At 41.1% G+C, this 22,978-nt stretch overlaps 2 protein-coding genes across 3 annotated transcripts in view; one reads left to right on the top strand and one right to left on the bottom strand.

Annotated features, from left to right (window-relative positions):
- Positions 1-2,680, top strand: part of TRIP10 (thyroid hormone receptor interactor 10) — a 77,743-nt gene extending 75,063 nt beyond the window's left edge. For both annotated transcript variants that reach the window (XM_081947223.1, XM_081947224.1), the window contains exon 14: positions 1-2,680. In XM_081947223.1, coding sequence (XP_081803349.1) covers positions 1-152 — 152 coding nt within the window. In that variant the 3' untranslated portion in view covers positions 153-2,680.
- LOC309389151 (breast cancer anti-estrogen resistance protein 3 homolog) overlaps positions 2,659-22,978 on the bottom strand; it is a 26,634-nt gene continuing 6,314 nt past the window's right edge. Inside the window, exons 2-10 of the mRNA XM_081947164.1 lie at positions 16,597-16,725; positions 13,156-13,556; positions 12,696-12,793; positions 10,595-11,169; positions 9,042-9,157; positions 7,519-7,690; positions 7,061-7,172; positions 5,078-5,269; positions 2,659-3,107 (exon numbers count right to left, since the gene is read on the bottom strand). Of these exons, the coding sequence (XP_081803290.1) occupies positions 2,956-3,107; positions 5,078-5,269; positions 7,061-7,172; positions 7,519-7,690; positions 9,042-9,157; positions 10,595-11,169; positions 12,696-12,793; positions 13,156-13,556; positions 16,597-16,704 (1,926 nt within the window). The 5' untranslated portion in view covers positions 16,705-16,725 and the 3' untranslated portion in view covers positions 2,659-2,955. The remainder of the gene's footprint in view (positions 3,108-5,077; positions 5,270-7,060; positions 7,173-7,518; positions 7,691-9,041; positions 9,158-10,594; positions 11,170-12,695; positions 12,794-13,155; positions 13,557-16,596; positions 16,726-22,978) is intronic.

A 22,978-nucleotide genomic window follows, 5' to 3' on the forward strand; every position in this document is an offset into this window, starting at 1 on the left:
GTTCCAGTGAGGGCACCATCTCCATGCAGGAAGGTGAAGAGCTCAACTTGATGGAGGAAGACAAAGGGGATGGGTGGACACGTGTACAAAGGCGTAGTAAAGGGGGCGAGGGTTACGTCCCTACCTCCTATTTGCGACTGAATGTGAACTGAGTAGGGGGACTGATAGCCAAGTTCCAAGAGCTGCACCAACACCAGTGTCTGAATGGAAGAGGGGTGGAGTTTCAGTTGCCTGGAAACAGCTCCATGATATTTGCTCTGGCTGAGACGGTAAAAGAAGGAATTTGCACCAAATCACTACTGCAAGACAAGAACTGACTAGCAGAATAACAAAATGACGGCTGTAGCCAGCTGAAAGCAAGGCCTCGGATGGGAGTACAAGAGGGGGTTGACTTCCAGCTAGTAATTGCTCCTCCTTTCCTCCATTATCTTCATGGCAGAGTTACAAAATATTCCATAGGAATTACCCTTCAGCCAAAGTAGATTAAAACGTGCAATTTTGCACACAGGAAGATTCCTGAATTCATGGCTCTGGACTGTGGTAGTTGCCCCATCAGATGAAATGTGGCAGAAAGGATTGTGGTTCCTATTTCAAGTGCAGAGCTGGCTGTCCCTCCTCTCTTTGCCAGGTTGGTCAGAGCAAAGGGCGCTCTCTCCAGAGAAAAGCTTCTGCTTTTATGCTGCGTTCATTAGACTGTGTCCAAACCTCAAGGGGATTATGGGCGCTTGGGAATTGGTGTGTGTGTGTCCATATTGAAGGAGGAGACCGGGTTGGATTAGAAGCCTGGAATGTGTATCCTTAAGATTGCTGCTATGCCTGATCTTTGACTAGAAGCAGAGAGGGAGGAGGATAGTTGCTGGGCACACCAGTCACTCCCAGTGCTACTTCAAGTGTCACCATAGCCGTCTTGTCTGAGGGCAGGCCAAAGGCCACACTGGTGCCAGACCAACATCTCTATATTCTTTCCTTGAAATGCACTTTATAGTTTTCTTGGATTTGATTAGCCTGGCTCCTTCAGCCATTCAAAAGTGCCTGTGCCAGAGTCCTCGGGTTTGTTTCCCCCTTGGGAATACATTACAAGAGTAGCAAAAGCAGGTGGCTCTGGCCTCTTCCTCTTCTGTCTCTGTTTTAAAGAAGACGCTAATGTATTCTTAGTTGTTTTATACAGTGACCAATTTATTTTACCATTCGGTTTGACATGTTCACATAATCTGTAACATAGTCTTGAATCTTTATCCCTCCAGCCTTGGAAGGAAGGGGACAGAACTTGCCCCTCCCTTCTCTCTTAAGATGCAGAATGTATTTCTGGGTGCCTTTTACACTTTATGTAAATAATAAGGGGGAAATTAATTAGTGGATGCCTGTGCAGTTGCCTTTTTGTCCCTCTGGCCTCCAAGCTGGACTTTTAACATCTGCGACATTTACGTCACTGGAAGCTAAAGGATGATCCTCTACCTTTCCGTTGTGCAAAGTTGACCACAACAAAAGTGAGAACTGGAGGAAAAAGCAGGAGGCAAATGCCACAGGAAGCCAAGGCAGCCAACAGTTTCTGCTTGCTGCTGCCTATCCGTAGACCAGCACAAAGTGGGGGCAGAGTGGGAGGGGAAGGAGAAAACAGGTGTGTTGTCTGACACTGGACCAGCACTATTGGTAGATCAGTTGGGGGAATATTCCCCTCACCTCCACTTGTGCTTAACTAGGCAGAGCTGTGCAAAAGGATTGTTTGTAGATCTGGAGAGGGAACTGAGTCCTGTCCACATGGAATGGGGGGTGGGGGGGGGAATGCCTTACTATGGAAGTAGCTGCTAGCGTCTGCTGGACAAATAAAAACCTAAGAACTGCACTGCATCGGACCAAAGACTCATCTAGCATTGTCTTCTCTTCCCATTATGGCCAAGTAGAAGGATCCACAACTATAGCAATACTTTTCTGTTATGTTCCTCAGCTATATATATATAACGTTGGATAATGTTAATGAAGAATCATGAGGTTACCCATAGCTATGGGTAACCTCATGATTCTTCATTAACATTATCCAAGTTGGTGGCCATCTCTGGATCATGGGAGAAAGCAGCATCCCACTGGAAATCCTGTTTGAAGTCTTTCTTTTGTCATACCCAGTTCTTCAGTGACTGACTTTGGGTGCTGGGGGAAACCATTTATGAACTTCCACTGGTGTTATATTAAAAAGGATACATATAAGCTTTCTCCCTGCTTGAACTGCTGTCAAGGCGTTGTATAGGTAAGGGAGAAAACCCTTCTTAAGGCAACCTCTGTCAATAAAAGTACTTTTCTCAAGTATCATTCAAGTTGAAGAAAAATTCTGGAAAGACCAATGCAAGTTTCTTTCCATTTAATACATGACTCATACTCTAAAAAGGGAAAAATATTAACTGCAGAATTCAGCTCTGCATAATGGAATCATAATTACAAAAACAGGAAAACTATTCCAACTGAGGAAGGCTGCTTTTCTATTCAGAATGGATTCTTGGACTCGTCTAACTTGGATATGAATGCATTTAAACTTTTGAGTGCAGATGACAATCCTGGAAGCTGTTATTTTCTGGTTATGGGGTCTGTAAACCAATGCTGTGAAATTTCTAAATCGGGCAAGAATAGGCAGAGAGCAAAGTTATTTTCATAGCACATACCAATTAAAAACCATCCGCTACTTTCTTTATTGCAGGCTGGCTCCTTTGCATAGGTTAAAAATGTTTCCAGATTGCTTCTTTCCATAGCCCTGGCCCTGTTGATCTAGAAGGAATGTCTTATCACAGAGGAGTTCCTCCTGCTCATTCATTCCTTGGAAGGTCTTCAAATTTCAGCCCAGTCAACATCTTATTCTGGCACTGGGTGATCCTCCTCTTTACTGCTTACTAATCATCTTTGCCACCCTTGCCTTGCATTCCAGCTGGCCTGGCAGAGGGGGAAGGGAGGAATACTTCTCCCATGAGTTCACTCTAGTTTCTGAGAAAGCACAGTCAAGATCCGTTCAAATTTCTTGTATCGTTCACCCCGTTCCGCCTGCGCTCCTTTACAGCCCCAGAATAACCGAAGGGAGAACTCCGTCTGAAATACTTCCAGGAGTTCTGGAGTGCTCTGGAATCCTGAGTGGAGAAAAGGATGTAAAAAGGAAACATGAGCTGAATCCGTAACCTCAAATCAGTACTACACAGAGTGCCCATCCTATTATTAGCTAACTGTCTTCTTATGATGTGTCAACTACTAGTGGGAAATGGAAGGATCTGCTAAGCCACACATACCAGATTCAGAATAAGATTGAACCTCCAGTAAGAGAAGGCTAGAACAAAAAGGATTAATATAACCAATGTAGGTACAGTTGTTTTGTGACAACTGAGCCCAGAATTTTGGTCTTCGGTTGTGGTGGTTATAAGTTGAATCACCATACGGCTGGACTCAATTTTATGACAGTCATTAAATGGATCACAATGACCCATGTGAATCAGGGGTTGTAAGTCCAAATTCAGCTCATGCACTAAGCGAGCCAATTGCCAAGCACCTGAAATGTGATCACATGACTTTGGAGGTGGTGGGAAGTTGTAACTTGGAGGAGAGACTATCAATTAACTTTTCAGGGACCCTTGTAAATTCGGTTATTAAGTGACCAGTCGTAACTTGAGAACTATCTGTATAACAAAATTCTTTATTCCAAAATAATATAATGACTATCACACCAAGGCTGGGTTTAAACACCAAGATAAGCTATAAAATAACTTACTTTAGAGATTAGAAATGTGGTACCCACAGATACCATGCCACTAGACACCTCATTTTTTATAATAAAGCAACTGCAATAATTAAAATCAACCATCTCATGAAATTCCAATCACGAGTTGGAGGATGTATGTACTCATTTCAGATTCTGGCTTTTTAAAAGTTTACATCTGGCCAGTCATAAAACCTAGTTTATGGCTTGCTATGTCGTGGGTCTGCCACAATTTACTCTTGGAAAGCCTTTGCTTGAACTACTAGTTTTGCTTAGCAAAGATTGAAAAGTGACTCAGAAAGTTGTGGTAGTATTCAGATATGAACTAAGCAAAAGTGCTTCCCTTCTGGAATGAGCACCGCTGCCACACCTTTTTGGCATTTGTACTGCAGCTGTTCAGGCTCAAGAAAACATGTCCAAGTTAAGGTGGTGTGACAGGATGTGACTGTGTCACCACCGGAAACCAATCAGGCATTTTCCTGAGCCACGTCACTATCCTGCAAACCCAGGAAAAGGTTTGCGTCCTTTATGGAGTAGCCAGCCGGTACAGTAAGAATGCCCACTTTGGATGTGACTGCTGCACACTTCTAATAAATCATTAACACATACAGCATGCCGAGCATTTTACTTTCTTAAAACTGCAGTGGAATTTGCAACTTTGGCAGCAGAGCTGGGAAAATAAGAGTGTGCATAAGGCAGTTCCCCTGGATATGATCCGTGGAGTTCCCAGCCTAAGTTCTTTGCAATGCTTAAGGGGCAAAACTTCCCGTGAGGCACCCATCGCTGGCTAATCACCAATCTACTCAGTGTGGTAGGAGCAGGATAGAATTAAAACAGATATTTTGACAGACCTCTTCGTAGTGCAGAAGAAGGCCAGCTGGTACAAGTCGTGCTTGCCTAAAATCGCTGCTCCTTTTAGAGCTGGTGTGCTGGACAGGCTAGCCAAGACTAGCTGTTAATAAACCATTGCTGGATCATATTTCTATCATCAAAATAGCTACAAAGTTCAGGTGGGTGGACTTTTCATTGGTTAGAAACTTATCCCAACTTTTATTTAGCAGCTCAAATCAGAATGCATAGGGCTCCTCTTCATTTTCTCCCAACAACCTTGCAAGATAAATTGGACTGAGAGGATGGCCCAAGCTCTCAGTGAGCTACTGCAGCTGAGAATGGCTTAGAACCTGCCTATTCCAGTGCAGTCCACCGCAACAGTGCTCTGACAGCTTTCTTCTGGGTTGCTATTCATGCACATGTATTCCATGCAAGAGGGCAACTGGATGCTCACTAGCCAATCTGAACAACCAAGGTACATCAAGAAAGCCCAGCTATCACAGCCAAGAGCAGCCCTACCTTGAAGTCTGGCCTCCGCCCTGATGCAATAAGCGCCAGTGTTGGTGGCAACAAAGCGAGCTGCTTCCAGAGTCCGCAGGAGGACATCACATGTCTCCTCATTGTCATCCCATAGTTGCTCTCCTTCCATGAGACTGAGAAGTGGCAGGATATGAGGAACAGCTACCTCCTTTGGGGAGAAGACAGAATTCCCTGTAGGCCACAGACAATAGCCTTTTAGATCACAGGTGGAATTACAGGTAGTCCTTATTTAACAACTCTTCACAATTACAGCAGTAATGTATCTTGCATTTATTGTTTTTACAAATAACTCCAGGCAACAAATGTATCCAACAACTTCCTCCTATTGTCCTGAGAGAAAGTGACTGGCCCAAAGTCACCCAGCTGGCTTTCAGGGATGGGGCGGGACTTGAACTTGCAATCTCCCACTTTCTAGGCTGATGCCTTGACCACTAGACCAAACTGGCTTTGCAATCAATCCTCGCATGTATGACCTTTGCAGTGTGTAAAGCAAAGGAAGGGTGACGTAAAATCAAACACAGTTTTTGTTTCACTTAGCAGCCATTTTGGTTAACAACTAGGTTCAGTTGTGATCCCTAAATGAAAACTATCTGTAAAAGTTTTAGGGGAAAGCCTGTAAGCTGAGAAAATGTGATTTAATTCAGTTTAAGGCATATTTTTTATTATTAATAATCAAATTTATATACTGTAGCTACCCATCTCACCAAAGGAGGCCCTGGGTGGACATTTTCCAAAGGTTGTTCCTATATTTGTTTAGAAGTCTGACTGATACGGAATTCAAGAACTTTTGGCTAGATATTAGATTATGGTCAGAAAGTTTGGAAAACAATCCTGCTCAGAGGAGTGCATTCATATACCATCAGTTCATGATGGGCAGCCTTTCAAATGCTGCTCCATTACATGAATGCACCCTAATCAAATGGCCGTGAGATTTAAACAGAAAGGAAGGAGATTCAGGACAGACATCAGGAATGTCCCGACTCTCCCAGCTGTCAGCCAGAAGAACTGTCACATGAAGTGGTAAGTTCTCCTTCACTCCAGAGGTCTTCAAACAGAGGCTAGATAATTATCGATGAGAGGTATCTAGTAAATTCTACTCTGAGGATTGCTTGGATTCTACTGTCTCTTCCAAATCTTTGACTCTATGAAAAATACCACTCTTTGCACCTTGGTAAGAAGGAATTAATTAGGAATATATAAACAGTGGCAACATTATTTACCTTAAAAAAGCAATCTGCCCACTCTGGAATAAGTATATATGATTGTCCAGATACACTAGAGCTATTCCGACTTCCCATTTTTGCAGCAATTAAAATACTCCAAGAACTCTCAACAAGAACTCAAACTGCCCAGAGTCACCTCTAAACAAGGTAAGCAGCACATAAATTAATAAAATAAAATAATAAAATAAATCCTAAGTTGCATTTTAGGGCTATCCCTGGTGCAATAAACTTACATTTCTGTTCGAGGCATTCTTAACAGACTGCAAGATCATAACATTCAAAAAGATCAAACTTTGAGCGATGCAATATATATCCTCTCTAAAAGACAGAAACTCCCAAAGCAGGACCAAGAAGAAAAACCACTACACACACAACTCCAGCTCTGCTCATATTATTTTTTGTTTTGAATTTTCTGGAATGAGCATGGATACATGCAACTTCAAATGAATGCAAATAGAGATACAACTATTTTAAAAGTGGTTCAATGAATATTTAATATATTTAGCTCATAAAAATGTTTGATGTCTAAAGGAGTTTCCTATATTACATGTTTCCAATATTACATGGAAACTCCCCAGATTATTTCTGCATGGTGATATACCATGGAGCAGTTGAAATCTAAACTGACTTCCCAACAGTTGCTACATCTCAGATGTAAATAAAACTGTGTCCCTGGGGCACAATATGGTGTTTGTAAAGGTTGCTGACTCCAGAACTGCGCATGACTGCAAGGCCCTACCTTCAACCCTGTTCAGATTCCCCAAGAGAGGCTTGAGCTCCTTCTCATACACGATGGCGCTTGCGGTGTGGCTCTGGCGCAGATGCCTCCATGTTTGCTCCAGCCGGGTGATCTGCAGATTCAAAAACGGGAAAGAAGCATAAACATAGCTGCCTGCACAGCCTCTGCAGTTCAGAATGGAATGAATGGCTTGGCCAGGTACTTAAGCTCTACTTTAATAAAGAAAGAGAAAGGGATATATATACAGTAAATATTTACATTTCAGTAGATTAAATGCATTCCATCCTCCGTTCTAACAGCAACATGTGGACTGAAACCAGAGCTAGCTTTGTTAGGTGAGCTGTTTCTGATCAAGTATCTGAACTCAAACCATACTTTTCCATCCTCTTTGTGTGGTGCATCTTAGGAGCACAAGGCTTTGGCTTTCCTCCCACACAAGCCCACCGTCACCCCCTCACCTGTGGCAGCTGAAGAGCTTTCATCACTGCAGAGAGGGCAAAGAGGTCCCCAACTGGCCTCCACAGCTCCACGGCTAGCTGGATGACCTTGTGGAGGGTGGCAGCCCGTTCAGCCACTGACCCTGTACAGCCCAGGATGTCCACAGCAATGCCCAGAGCTATGAGATGGTGCCTGAGGATGGAAAAAGAAAAGCACAAGAAATGGTGCTGCTGCTGCAACTCTCAAATACATTCCGGCACATTTTGTCACTGCCATCTGGGAAGAGTCTCACTCAAAAGCAATAACAGGATTCTGACTTGCTGCTATAGTGGCAGACCAGAAGCCAGGAGGTGGCCCAGATCAACTTTTCCATGTCAAGCCCATCTGTACTGCAGGAATATCTTCTGTCCACAGTGCAGACCCCTGAGATGTTCTGGTGCACTTTCTTTGTATACTGCGTTAAATAGATTTGATTGGGAAAAGCTGTTTATCAAGCACTCATAATTCCAGCAAATATGTTCTCAGATTGGGCCTTGGAAGGACTAGCTAGCTTTCATCACCAGAATGATCCACTACTGAGCACCTGCAGGCTAGGGAGTGGGCCATTTGCATCTCCCTCGTTTTGCTTTTTCCAAAAGGGTTTTTTATTTGCCAGCTGCGGGCTGATCTAGATACTATGCAGGGAATGTGGCCAGAGGGGGAGAAGGGCTACCAAAGCAGAGTCAGCAGTCAACTATGAAGTGGCCTCCTGAGAATGACTGAACCTTTTGTCTTCAGGGTTTTATGCTCTGCTCTCCCAGAAAGTCCGTTGTTTATAATTTATTTTTTTATTTTTTTCTATACCACTAAATAAAAAATTGATTTCTATACCATTAAATTTTCAGAAGATTCACAATGTGTTTGCAAATAGTTGTAATCGAAAAATTAAAAACAGTGACAGTAAGTAAATTAATCAAAATAAAATGGAAACACGTACAGTAAGCAATAATTAAATTATAGATAGTCCTTAACTTACAATCATTTGTTTACTGACCGTTCAAAATCACAATGGCCCTGAAAAAAGTAACTTACAACTGGTACCTGCACTTACAACTACTGCGATATTTCTAGTCACACGATCAAAATTCAGGCACTAGGCAATTAGCATATGTTTATAGTTGCAGCATCCTGGGGTCATGTGATCACCATTTCCAACCTTCCCAACCAGCTTCTAACAAGCAAAGTCAATGTAGGAAGTGGGATCACGTAACAATCCCATAATTCACTTAACAACTACAGTGGTTCACTTAATAGCCTACCAAAAAAGTTGTAAAATCGGGCGTGACTCACTTAAGAACCAATTGACTTAGCAATGGAAATTCTGGTCTCAATTGTGGTCATAGGTTGAGGGCTTTTACTCCATTAGTAGTAGTGAACTGGCACCTACAATACATCCTCAAGAGACAAACAAGCACAGTCTGAAGAACACCTACAAGGTATGTATACACCATTTCACAACTTCTTCTCTGGCACCTGCCAGCCACCACAGAACTTTAGTCCGTACCTTTCCAGCAAGTCCTTCCGAAACTGATGCCCTTGAGGCAGGGTTATAAGCTCCAGACCCGAGCTCACCCCCATGGCCTGTTGCTGCTCTTTAGATACTCCAATGATCCTCAACGCCTGTAGAAGAAATATGCTGTATTTTACAAGATGTTAGCATTTAAGCCAACAGTTGTTTCTTCTATCATCTCCATTTCACCCTTGAGGGGAATTTTTCTTGTGGGCTAAATCAATTATACTTTCTACGGCGAGTCATTTTAGCTGCAGAGCCAAAGGGCTCAGAGGGTCGGCTGAGATAGAAATCCCCAACTCCCCATCATATTCTTTCCAACATGTCAGAACCAGGCAGATGATTGCTGGGTGGAGGGGGGACGACGACATTTGAGGAAATTACTTTTAACTATTCCAAACTGGAAAGATCTGTAACCCAATTCTTATTTCAATGCTCAAAAAAAGAAACAAGGCTACACAATAAAAGCAACCTCTTTCTTTTTTTAAATAGAAAAGGAATTTGTTTTTGCTGCTACTATGCTCCTACACAATATTGTTCCCATTATCATCCCCATTAAAATTTCAACTAAATGTACTCTAATGACTTCTTTTCAAATCTTTTCCCGAGAAGTTCCCAGTTTTAGATTAGATTTACTTTTCGAACTGAATCTGGAAGAACTAAACACAAATTACGAATAAATAAAGGTGCTGAAGAGGCTAGAGTGAAACTATGGATTAAAAACTTTCTGCTCAGCCAATTCATATTTTTTAAAAGGTAGATCTCAGCTCAGCTCTTAAGGATTGCTTGTATCAACATTATTATTTAGTATGGTGGGTTGGACTAAAAGCTCTCCAGGTTCCCTTCCAATTCTACTATCCTGTTATTCTGGCTGCTCGTATACCAGCCTACAAATTACCACCTCTTTCATTTATTATGGTTCTGCCAACCAGGATGAAGAAAGCACAAAGATGCTTTTAGAATCCCCGCTCAATGTGGGTAAGAAGTGATTTCTGGAATGGGAGTGATGTTAGTATTTCTCAGCAAAGCAGAGTTTATATCTTGGCTTATATGAACCACAAAACAACTCTGTCAGATGTAGGCTGTTTGAGCTCCCTTGCAAAAGCCGCAGGGCCAATTAGTCTGTGAGAGCCTAAGCAAGTCCTCTGTGGCCCACAGTGAGCATTTTTTCCTGAAAAAATGGAAATGGAGCCCCATGACTCTTCCACATCAGCCCATGAGCATTCATAAAATTAGGAGATGGCGGTAGTCCAAATTCACTTAACAAAAGGCCCAGGTTGCATCAGACGCTATCTGATGCTCAGAACTCCTAACCGAAATGCCTTAGAGTTAGTTCTCCAACATGAGAAAGGGACTCTCTTGTCATGATAGTCAAACAGATCAGAGGGCTGAGACCAGAGTTCAAGTCCTGGCTCAGGTCAAAATACAATTGTACAAAACCAATCATCTGTTAAATATGAATTAATGCAATCCACGGTAAAGGAGGTAACTGAAGGTCACTAAAATAATATTATATGCGGTAAATAATTGTCTTCTGTGGCCCTCACCTGGCAATCCATTTTTAAAATATGAAGGGCTGTTGTGTGGCAATCGTGAGTAGCAAAAATGTCCTTGAGGTGCTTGAGTGTGCCGGGGTCCAAGGGCTTGTTGTTAGGGGTCAAAAGCAATGAGTTAAAGTGCTGAGGCTGGAAGGAGGAAGGAGTCTCTAGCAGTGGGCGCTCAAACCCTGGTTCCACTTCTGTCTCCTCTGACTGGGGAGAAGGAAAAGGAGCTTCAACAGAGTCCAGGAACCCAAAAGCAGTCTCTGTAATGCGAGCCCAGCCGCGCCATCTCTCTTCAGTCTGCAAGCGCTCCACATGGCTCCACATGGCTCCACATGGCTCCTGAGGCACCTTAGGAACCAGTTCACAGTAGTCACTCATCAGCATGGAAGGGACCCTCAGAGGCTTCGGGGGAGCCTTGGAATGAAGCCGCCCTTCCGAACCACTCAGCCCAAAACCTTCCAGCAGATGAGATGCTGAGGCACTTGGCCGTAGGACAGGGTCACTGCCTGTGCGAAAAGCAGGAGACAAAGGAGGGGGTTGGGTTCGGTCCTGGTCTCCAGGTGATGTTTCTGGGCTTCCTGTGGGCAGAGGAAAGAATGGTTTGGGTGAAGATGGATTAGAATTTGATCATTTCTTTTGATTGGCACATAAATGTTCCCTGCCACAAGTGTACAACTGCCTGAATATGTTTATTATATTGAATTTCTATGAAATCAGATGCTGGGAATTTCAGTATTAAAAACAAGATGTTATAGTGTTATTGTGCCAGATATAATATATGCAACATTTCAGATGTACCAGCTAATCTTTAAAATGTAAGCGTAGTCAATCTCATCAACTAAATGAAGATGGCGCAGGACATTTTCATTTGAAAATAAGGATCAATTGATTAACCACATTGATCACTGATTAGGGTTTTTGAACTCCTAATAAAGAAAACACTTGTAAAACATTTGATTACCCCAAGTTTAGATCATCATTCCCTAATCAAGGAAAGGCATTTATTCAAGATGCTATTATTGCAATGTCGGTCCCAATACCATCAAGATTTGTTCAAATGGACTCTTGACCACTGGAAACATAGGCAGGCAGCCATTGTCAAAACTGACTAGTAGCTACAGCCAGCAGCTGCTGCCATTCAATGTTACCAACAAAAGCGACCCATGGATCCTATCAGAGCCTTGAGGCCCAGCACTCATCCAAGGAAACCACATGGCGTACAAGGCCTGACATAAACTGAGGTAGAGCAATAGCTTTAATTATATCCTGACAGTCTTCTGTGGGCTCTGATGTCATATAAACCATCAAGCTATTATTTCTGGTTTCTTGCCAAGTTTGTCAGCGAATGCAAAATCCATAGTCTATAAACTGATTAGCCTCATATGGAAAATATATTTTGGCATGATATCACAATGTAGCCATTACCTGCAAACATCATGAGACATTACATGTTTTCTTGTAAAATATACATCACTTTAAAGGTGTTGGAGGGGGCAACTGACAAAACATGGATTGTGACATCACAATGCAAACCCTGTAAATTATGCACTTGTGACTGATGTCAGGATGCATGCATGAAAGAACAGGGTTGCACTGTGATGTCACAGCATGTTTTATTATTATTTTTTCATGCTTTTACACAAAGCACTGAGTCAAATTGCTCAGTTTTCCAACATTTGTCTATAACTAGAAACAGGTTTTTCATTAAATGGCAATTAAATATTTTCAGGAGAAAGGAATCACATCCTATGTTTTACCTTCCACATCCTACAGAGCAGTTTTAGCCATACCAACTTCTGTACCTTTTCTTTGACTCCCAGACAACTATGTTGCTCAGTCCACTGCTTTCCTGCACGATTTAACTGATATCGGAGGAAATATAGGATGAGTTGGATAATCCTAGAAATCTGAAGAATTTCTCCTTCCATTTAGGGGACTTGGGGAAAACATGTTAAATTGTATAGTATTGGCATTGGCATTGGTATCGTATCGTATCGTATTACATTGCAGATAAAGCAGTAGAGGAACAATATTCCTTTCACCATTTGTAGAGCAAAGTTACTTCATTGCCAACCTGCCCATATGGAGTCTTCTATATACCCACCAGTCAATAGGTTGCTGTCTGATTGGGCACCATGCAATGAAGGTTTCTGGCCCAGCTGATCTAGGCGACTGGGGTCACTTCCACTTCGATCTTTTGTTCTGAGAGAGGGAAAAAGCGAGATACAGAACTAAGTGATCCATTCGTCCCCACAAACTGCATTTCTCAAAAACTTCCAGAAAAGCTAATTGACATTTGGGTCCATAATCAGACCACCAGACATTCTCTCACTGGTAAGTGAGAGGCATAGACTGTGATAAAGATCCTGCACTACAAATATGAGCAAGATTCAGGGAATTGGCCATAATGACTTAAAAGTGTGCCTCAAGTGTACCCACTTACTTCTAAGTGGGTCTATTTAAAAGCACAATTTAGGAGTACCATATCATATTCTCTGCCACATTGCCAAGGACCACCACCACCAACCCGTCCAACAGTTTCACCATGGAACAAGGTTCCCCACCGGAGCAAGTTTCCGTCTCGTATTTGTTCTCCAGCAGTGGCAGAACGAAAGCTTAACCGCCGAAGAGATGCTTCTTCCTCCTTCGATGGGAAACGCTCCTTCAGACAGCGAAGTGGTACACTCCTGTTGACTGGTCGAGACACCACAGCTCCTGAAATATCTGAGATGACCTTCCGGTTTCCCACATAAAAGCGTACCAGGGCAGGTACATTGTCAAACTGCTCCTGTTCAAATTGGAAAAGGGTGCGAGAATAGCCCTTTCGGGGACGGAGCTCCACACGAATTATCTTGAAGTGCAGGGCCTGTCCTCCCCAGCGGCATGACAAGACATAATCACCCAGGCTAGAGCGTGAATCGCGGATCAAGAACTCCCCATCATTCTGCAACATGGATTCTGCCTCCTGAGAGAAAAAGAGGCAGAGGAGAAGATCTGTCTTTGTTTAAGGAAAGGGCCAACAAAACAGAGTATTACAACAGTCTCAGAATGGTTAAAATACATGAACAAGACAAGGAGCCGCTTAAAGGTTACAGAGAACCAGTGAGCATTGACTGACCCATCACAGAACTTCTGACAGGTATTTTATTCTCCCTTCCAGGTCAGGAGCAACTTCTGTTGCTATGATAAGAACAGCTAGTTTTATGAAGATACTTTCTTCAGTACAAGTAAAAGGGGACAAACTCTGCCCTATCCTGAATTTGAGAAATCCCCAGACTCGTTGAGCCAAGCAGATATAAACTCGGAGTGTTCCTTAAATGAATCTTTGATAGGCTTGGTGCTATTATGGCTGACAGTCAACCAGGTGTTTAGATGGGATTTGGCATTTTTATCCACCGATTGAGTTTTTCTCAAGGACTTGGATAGGCAAATGTTGCTGTTAAATATTAAAAAGCATCATCATCAGAATGTAAGCTGTTCAAGTAAAGCTGCCATTTGCAATTGACAGATGATGATTTTGTCAATGCTATTGATATTCAAGTGATACTCCAGATGTTTTGGAATTGCATCCAAGGTGCCTATTACTATTACTGCCTATTATTTATGGTTGGTCACCGTCTGCCAGGTGTTTAGACTGGATTTGGCATTTGCCCATTTGCTGAATCGTTCCCAAGTAGTATTGGTACCATCTTTGGGTTTTTTTCTGCCACAGTCATTCTGCCTCTATTTGTAGGCATTTGTATGTTGTGATTTTCTCCATTCTTTCTGTTCTATTCTTCTGCCTCCAAGTACTGCAACAGCCATTACGCAAGAGCTTTTTGCCTCTCTTATTGGCAATTGTTAAAGCTGGGGTATTATGTGGAAGGTGCTGGTCTGCTTGAATTCTAAAGTTCCAGAACACTTTAGCTTCTTCATTATTATTGTTGTTGTGAACCCCAGGGTACTAGGCTTCTACAGGAATTTTTAAAAAACTAGCCTGGAAAAATAATATTCTCTCCTATATGTTTGGAAGATCTGAATTGTATTGGACAACACCTCGTTCCTGTTCTTGGCTTCCTGGAAAACCTAGCTGTTTTTCTAAGGCAGGTATGTTCAGCAACCTAAGGGCTGTTCTTCAGATTATAGTGATTCTTCACACTTGTTTTATCTGAAAATGATTGTTTTCATTGTTTTTCAGGTTCCAAAATCCAGGAAATCCCTGTTTCCTCCTGATTTCATTCAGGAGGATGTTATTATGATATTATGATAGAAAAACCGTATAACTAAGCCTAGTAGTGATGGGGCACATAAGAGGCTAGGCTTCAGTGAGGGGGATAGTCTTGATATAGAAGTATTATATTCTGTTGATGAAATATATATAACCTTTTCATGGGTAGAAGCTGACAGATGCTTTCATGCTTGTGTCTATCGTCCCTGGATAAACCAGGAAATCTTTCTATGTTTTGCTTTCTTGTTTGGCACTATGACAGAAAATTCTGAATAAGGAGGCCCTACTATTATATGTTACACAAGAACCTGTCCCAAATGAACAGCTGAGTTAACATGCAGGAAAGTATAGTTTTGGTGTCTAATGATGCAGAGACAAACTGTATGCACTTTAAGAAAAAAAATAACATGTTTCCCTTAGCGAAAACACTGTTCCTAAGCAACCACTCCAATTGTTTCCCCCTTCACTAGGAACACTGGGGGGAAATTTTTTTTTATTCTAATCAAATCTAATCCTGTCCTTCCTTTTACCCTACACATCTATCCTTAATCCAAATGCTGTTTTCCCTCAAGTGTCTCTTCTCTTCCCCTCCGTATAGAAAGAGATGTATGTTAATTCTTTATGGTTAAATGTTAACTATAACTGCTGAGAAAACTAAACTATGAGAACAAGAACAAACTATATCACATGGGTACAAAATGTTGATCTATGACTACAGTAAAGATTTGGTTAGTAGCCATGGGAACAAACCATATCTATCACAACTGCCTAATCTTCATTTCTTCTTTAGAATAATTCTACCTGGATACTTCATTCTGAAAACTACCCTTCCTATGAAGGACGGGGAAATTAGCTTCTTAATGGCCATTCCCTAAAAACAAATTTGCCCAAAGTCAGATAACAAGATTGTTATGTCAATCTTACTAAAACAGTTCCTCATTGTGTAGCAAAGGCACTACAAGTACTATCATTACTATGATAGTATTTACATTACTATCACTCAATCAGACGCTTCTAGCAGAATTCTGCGATTTACAAGACTACATCGATCAATTTCAGATTACTGAAATTTGTCTTCCCCACTCCCATCAAAGATGCTTGATGAATGATGAAGTAAAAAAAGGCAGTGGTTGAAATTATACATACATACATACATATATATATATATATATATATATATATATATATATATATATATATATATATATATATATATATATATATATATATATATATATATATATATATATATATATATATATGAATGTTGTAAAAAATAAGGTTGACAAAAAGATATTGTATAACATTCATAAAGTGAAAAAGACATAGTCAATAAAGCAAGAAACCATTAAAACTACTTTTTATACAGAGAAAATTCCGAGCAATCTTGGAAATAAATATTTGTTATGGAAATGGGTAAAAATGGCTAAGCAAGAAGCCTTCAACAAAGTTAAATTATACTAAAATGCAATGAAATTATTTATGACTAACCTGATAAAAGGCAGAAAATAATTTATGGAAATTTCCATGGGAATAATAGTGATATTTCTAAGAACAGAATTGAAACAAATGCAATAAATGTTACCATCCAGGAGCCACAGTATAAAAAGGATATTTATGTAAGCCCTTAGCTTTCTTTTTTCTCTCTATGCCCCAAAACTGATCATTTGGCTTCTTCTTTGGAAAGGATTGATTTGTCTCAATTTGCCCTTTGCCTCTTTAATTATGTTTTGCTACTATACTGTTTTTCACTGACAACTACAGTAGCTAACCAAGTAACAGATTTTTGCTGCCTTACCTTCCGTGGCAGGCAACCATGGTACCATGCATGGCTGCGCAACTGTTCAGTACCAAGTTTCAACTCCTCCTCCAGCTCCTTTCTTAGTCTCTCATTGGCCAATTCCATGTTCTTCAAGAATTAAATCTCCTAGAAAAATCAGGAGAGCTTATAAACATCACTGGCTTTATATCCCCAACAAGCTCAAAAAAAAAAAGCAGAGAAGAATCCTTATATCCCGATTTTCCTTGGACAGACAAAGCAAGATTAAGCAGTCACATGACACAAACAGAACGGATCCCTAGAAACAGCTGCTCGTGCAGTTTGACTCAGTTGTAGCCATCTTGGTGTACTGGTTGAAGAAACAGGGCTTAAATTTCTGCAGAGTCATGAAATTCACTAAATGGCCTTGAAGTGTCACACCCAGCCTACTCAAACCCAAGAGATTATTATCAAAGTAAAAAATAGCAGAAGGAATATTCACCTCAGGAAAGAAAACTATAAATGCTGTAAATATAAATGAGGCATTTCAAATACTTTTAGAGGGAGCATCCATTTTAAAAAGCCAGAAATCATGTGGACCATGCTTTTCCCAATCTCTGCCGCGCAGCTACCTCAGGATCATCAGTCCCAGAATTTTCAGTGGAAGACCCTGAAAAGTATAGTAGAAGCTCTGGTCATGGCCATAATTTGTTCCATAACTTTGGTCGGAACCCGATTTGGTCGTGGTCAGAAGGGTCTGTGATCAGAGGTTCTACTGTATGAGGAACGTTGGGGGGAGGTGAGGAAAATCCTCACACAACATGCTACAGCAGGGCACACATTACCCCAAAACCCAATACAAACACAAGCAAATCCCACCAAAGCAGCATCACATTAAAATGGGGATCTTATCTCATGGTAACAAGGAAAGGCCGGAACAGGCCACAGATGGCCACAGGAATGTGAAATGCAGGGCTAGAGGGTCTTGGATTCAGAATGGAGAATTACAACTAATCAGGTTGAGATAACATGGGATTTTGATAAAATAAATAGGAGGATTCATGTAGACTGATCATGATGCTTTATTTTAATTGATGCATGGTGTATTAATCTTTAAACTAAAATGACCTCAATCTCCTCTCATTGTTTCATTTTCAAAAACCAAAACATCACACTGAATCCTGTAGTTGAAGTTCCTTCCTGTTAATGGTTTTCTTGTTACCTCTTTTCCACATTCTCTTCAACCAGATGTGTGTTACCTCCTCCTCTCTTTTAAACTTTCACAGATTATTTGTTATGGACCAACAGGAGGAACACAGAACGTAGAATAGTAGGGTTGGAAGGGACTTGGAGGTCTTCTAGTCCAACCCCCTGCTCAAGCAGGAGACCCTATACCATTTTGGATAAATGTCCAATCTCTTCTTGAAAATCTCTAATGATGGAGCACCCACAACTTCCAGGGATAAGCTGTTCCACTGATTAATTGCCCTTACTTTAAGGAAATTTATTCTTAGTTCTAGGTTGGATATCTCTTTAAAGATATTTCATCCATTACTTCTTGTTATGCCCTTATACTTCGGAGAATAGATTGATCTCCTCTTCTCTGTGAGAGTCCTTCAAATATTGGTTAGACTGGTTATTTTTACATTTTATTTTATTTCTATTCTAAATAAAGTCTCTGTTCAGAACCATGTCAGCATTCTGTTCCATCCAGCCTATGTTCTCTCTTAGTTCTTTTATTTTCTCAAAGAGAGTTTCCCCACAAAACTAACATTCAATGACACACCTTAACATCCCTAAATGCCTTCCACCTATAATAGACGCCTGGAAAAATTTGCATATATTTGCATATTCTATAGATGTTTCATATATTATGCAGTTGTTCTATATATAATTATATCCTTAATACTACAAAGAGATAGCTCTAAATCGTAACTCAGATAAGAATCACATTGCTTGATCAATTCTGGAGGGGAAAAAAATTAAGAGAATGTTAATACTTCATTCAAAGATTCTAACCAGTAAATAAATTATTATAGCTTCATTGCTACCTGTACTGCGAATAACCTACCAAGAAAAGGCCATCATTAGGGAATTTTCTGCACATTATTGTTCTTATGCTACAATTTAACATGAAGACGTGCTTCTGCTCTTCCCAAGTTCATAGTGAGTCACTCAAGGATTTAATAAGAATGTAAAATGACTAATTGTGAACAAATATGACATAATACTTGGCCTCTGATTATTTTTATTGTTCCTTCTTAAAAGGGAACAGTTGACACTACTTGCTCCTCTGAAAGTGAGCAGAATTCCACTTATCTTGTATGGTATACAAGTTATATAGACCTTCCTAAATCAGCTTGATGCAACAGGGAAAGTGGCAATGCAACTTATAGATCATGAAGTCATGTGCTCAATTGTGCTTCCAGCATTTGAGCAGCATTATAGAGCTTGCCCTGCAGGAACAAGTTAATAGTGCCACCTAGGACAAAATTAACTATTAATAGTGGGGGAAAGACATGGAAAATAAAGCTATTTAGTTTCCAAATTGCACTTTGTATGTACATGAAGAAATACTATTATGCCACAAATTCTCCTTTCCAAACAAGCCAGTCAAGATTTTTCAGTAAAATTGTCTCCCGTCTTGGGAGACAATTTTTCAGTGCTGTTCTAAAAAAATACAGCGGCTCTATCAAAAGCTAAGCCATCATAAAGGATTTTTGTTAGAGTTTTCCAAATATATCTGGTTGACAGAACATTCTAGCTAGCTATTTTCACCAATATTTAAGGATAAATGAGATTTCATCTTCAATTTGCTTCATGCTAGGTGTGCACATAAAGAAGAAACATCCATTTCAAAAATAGCAAATGAAAAAGCTGAAAAATATTACTCCAACTTATACCAGATAACTTATACCAGAGGAAATAAGGACATACTGTATCTCTCCCAACAGATCCAAAAGTCCACAGAAACCCAATTAAATCTAAGTATTTGCTTAGAGAACGTAAATTGAATCCAGAAAGTAGGCTACTTTCTAACAGGGGAGGGGTAAGATATTAAAAATAAAGCAAACAACAGATGCTGTTTACCATCTTGTAGGGGAAAAAATACCAGCTCCAGAAGTGTCTCTTAGTACTGTATTTCAGGGACATTTACCATTTTGCACAGGGGGGCGGGGGTGGGGGGAACTACCAGCTTCTAACCCAGCATGTGCTTCTGAACAACCAGTGGAAAATTGTTCCTTTTGAAAAGAACTGGAAAGGCTATGACAAAATTCAGGCCATAACACTTAGCAGAGGAGGAAATAAGAGTCAAATAAGTGATGAGTCAGGAGGGGAAAAAGCAGGATATTCTGAATTTTCCAAACTCCAGGAAATCTTAGCATGTTTCTAAAATGCCCGTAAAAGATACACCAATTGATCCACTTAGAAAGGAAGAAAGAAAACTAAGAAAAAAGCAGAAAGCTCGCATTAGAGACAATCTAGGAAGAGTTAATGTTTTGGTTGCAAGATCAATTCATGAAAAAGATAGTGGATTAGGCCCTTCCTTTTTAATCTGTTTTACAAAAGTGGCCCAGCCAATCTGAACTCAACTTGTCTGAGAAAATGCTGGATTGGGTTGCATTTTGATTGCTTCTCTCCCCCCTCCCAATTGACTTGTTTTGTTCAACAAGATAAAGGTAGGAGAAAACATTAATACCATTAATGCTTTCAATCTTCCTAAAACCTGTTCCCATCCAGAAGAGAGATTACACGGAATTTATCACTGACAAGTAGGTATAACTTTAACAAATCCATTTTATAATTCCAAACTCACACATAAGAGATGTACCTCACTGATGCAGAACTAATTATGTTTGTCCCAAGCTATTTGATAGTTACTCTAATAGCTCCACAGCCGGAACTAACAGAGAGAAACAGATGAGCTATACAATAGAAAGGAAATGCTTTATGTGACTCTGTTCCCCAGGTTTGAACATTGTTCCCAACATAAGAGCAGAATCAACAAATATGTAGAAAAGACACACTCTAGATTAGAGGATTTAAATGAGCTCAAGAAGCCGCACTATTTAGGGAGAGATGACAAATACACACACATAGTTTCAAGCCATATTTATCTCTTCCTGAGAAGCACTTACAGGATACCAAATAACAGAATTGGAAGGGACCTTCTAGTGTAACCCCCTGCTCAAGCAGGAGATCATATACTTAAAATAGCTATTTTGCTAAAATATATAATTGGAATAATTTTCTCTTAAAACCAGTGAGTTTCTCTTTTAACCTAGCACCTTAAGTTGAATCTTGAAGAGTAGGCCCCTGGATATTTGTGTGTGTGTTTCTCTCCACCATGAAACAGCAATCCAGAGAAGAGAGCTGGGGGTTGTTTTTGTTTTGGTTTTTTTGGTCTACTGAGGATTTGACTCCCTCAATCTCAAAAGTGTTTGATACAAAAAGGATTGATTGCCTAAAGGCAAAAAAGAAAAATATTCCATATATTGGTCAATTGCAGCTATATCTGAAATTTTTGCTCTGCACTAACATACATCAACAAACTTCTGCCCGCTTCATGAAAGACCTGACTCTTCCTCTCTTGGTGCTCCTCATATATGGAACTGCTTCACAAAACATCAAACTAATGCTGTCACTCTTACTTCTTCCAAAAGCCTTCTCAAGTATGTCTTTCCTGTGAACATTTTCATCTTCCCCCTGAACACACCCGGGTTAAAGTCCATTCTCAACCACTGAAATCCACTTGATAGCTTTGGAACAATTGAACTCTTTCAGCCCATTCTGCCCCACAGAGATATGGTTAGAGAGATAAAATGGAGACCACCATGGAAGCACCTTGCGTTCCTATAAAAAAAAGTCCGGATAGAAATCTAAAGCAGAAATAAATTGGGACTTTATAACTAAATTTGAGCATAGCTTATTTATTATTTATTTATTTATTTATTACTTGAACTTATTAGTCGCCCCCTCTCCCCACAGGGACTCGGGGCGACGTACAAAAGTATTATATAGCGTACAGAGGAGGTAAAAATAAATAAATAAGTTACAATACCTAAAAAAGTTAAAACCCCAGTGAAATTAACCCTTAAAACTAAAATTACCAATTAAAAATGCCCTGGGCTGGAGAGGTTGTAGTATTATGCCAGGTCAGCTAGTCGAAACAGGTAGGTTTTCAGCTTCATACGGAAGGAGCGAAGGTCGGTTGTTGTCCTGATGTCTGGGGGGAGGTCATTCCAAAGGGTGGGGCCCACTACAGAGAAGGCCCTACTCCTGGGCGCCGCCCTCTGGCACTCTCTGGAGGACGGCACCCGGAGTAGTCCCTCTCTGTGTGAGCGGACGGGTCGCAGGGATGTATGGGGCAGGACGCGATCCCGCAGGTAACTAGGCCCTGTGCCATGGAGCGCTTTGAAGGTGGTAACCAGCACCTTGAAGCGCACCCGGTAGGCCACAGGAAGCCAGTGCAGCTCGCGCAGGATGGGTGTTATATGGGAGAACCTCGATCTCCCCATAATTACCCGCGCGGCTGCATTCTGGACCAACTGCAGTCTCCGGGTGCACCTCAAGGGGAGCCCCATGTAGAGAGCGTTACAGTAGTCCAGGCGAGACGTCACCAGCGCGTGAGTGACTGTGCGCAAGGCCTCCCGGTCCAAAAGGGGCCGCAATTGGCGCACCAGGCGAACCTGGTGGAACGCCCCCCTTGCCACGGCTGCCACGTGATCTTCCATAGACAGCCGGGCATCAAGGAGGACGCCCAAATTGCGCGCCCCTTCCACCGGGGCTAATTGATCGTCCCCGATGGCCAGCGATGGCATATGCTGGTTGAACCGGGAAGCCGGAAGCCACAGCCACTCTGTCTTGGAGGGGTTGAGCCTGAGCCTGTTGTCATCCATCCAGACCCGTACGGCTTCCAGACACCGGGACATCACTTCAACAGCCTCGTTGAATGTAATGTATATTCTTCCTTACTTGATCTTTCCCAATTTTTGTCCCCATTCATTCTTACAGCCCAAATTTACAGAATACAGAATAACAGAAGTGGAAGGGACCTTGGAGGTCCAACCTCCTATAACATTCTAGACAAATGGCTTTCCAATCTCTTCTTGAAAGCATCCAGTGATGAAGCACCCATAAACTCTGCAGGTAAGCTGTCCCGCTGATTGTTTTAACTCTTAGAAAATTTCTTCTTAATTCTAGGTTGGATCTCTATTTGTTAAGCTTCCATCTGTTACTTCTTGTCTTGCTTTGGATAATAAGTTGACCCACTCTTCTCTGTGACAGCCCCTAAAACATTGGAAGACTGCTGTCATGTCACCCCTAGTTGAGTATCATGTCACCTTCATTTGTTGAGTTCCCTTTCTATTTCCTCATCTAGATCATTTATGAAGATACTAGGTGGATAACAGTGCTTCGC

This window comes from Natrix helvetica (assembly GCF_964273705.1).
Source record: "Natrix helvetica genome assembly, chromosome: 1".
NCBI classification, from domain to species: Eukaryota; Metazoa; Chordata; class Lepidosauria; order Squamata; family Natricidae; genus Natrix; species Natrix helvetica.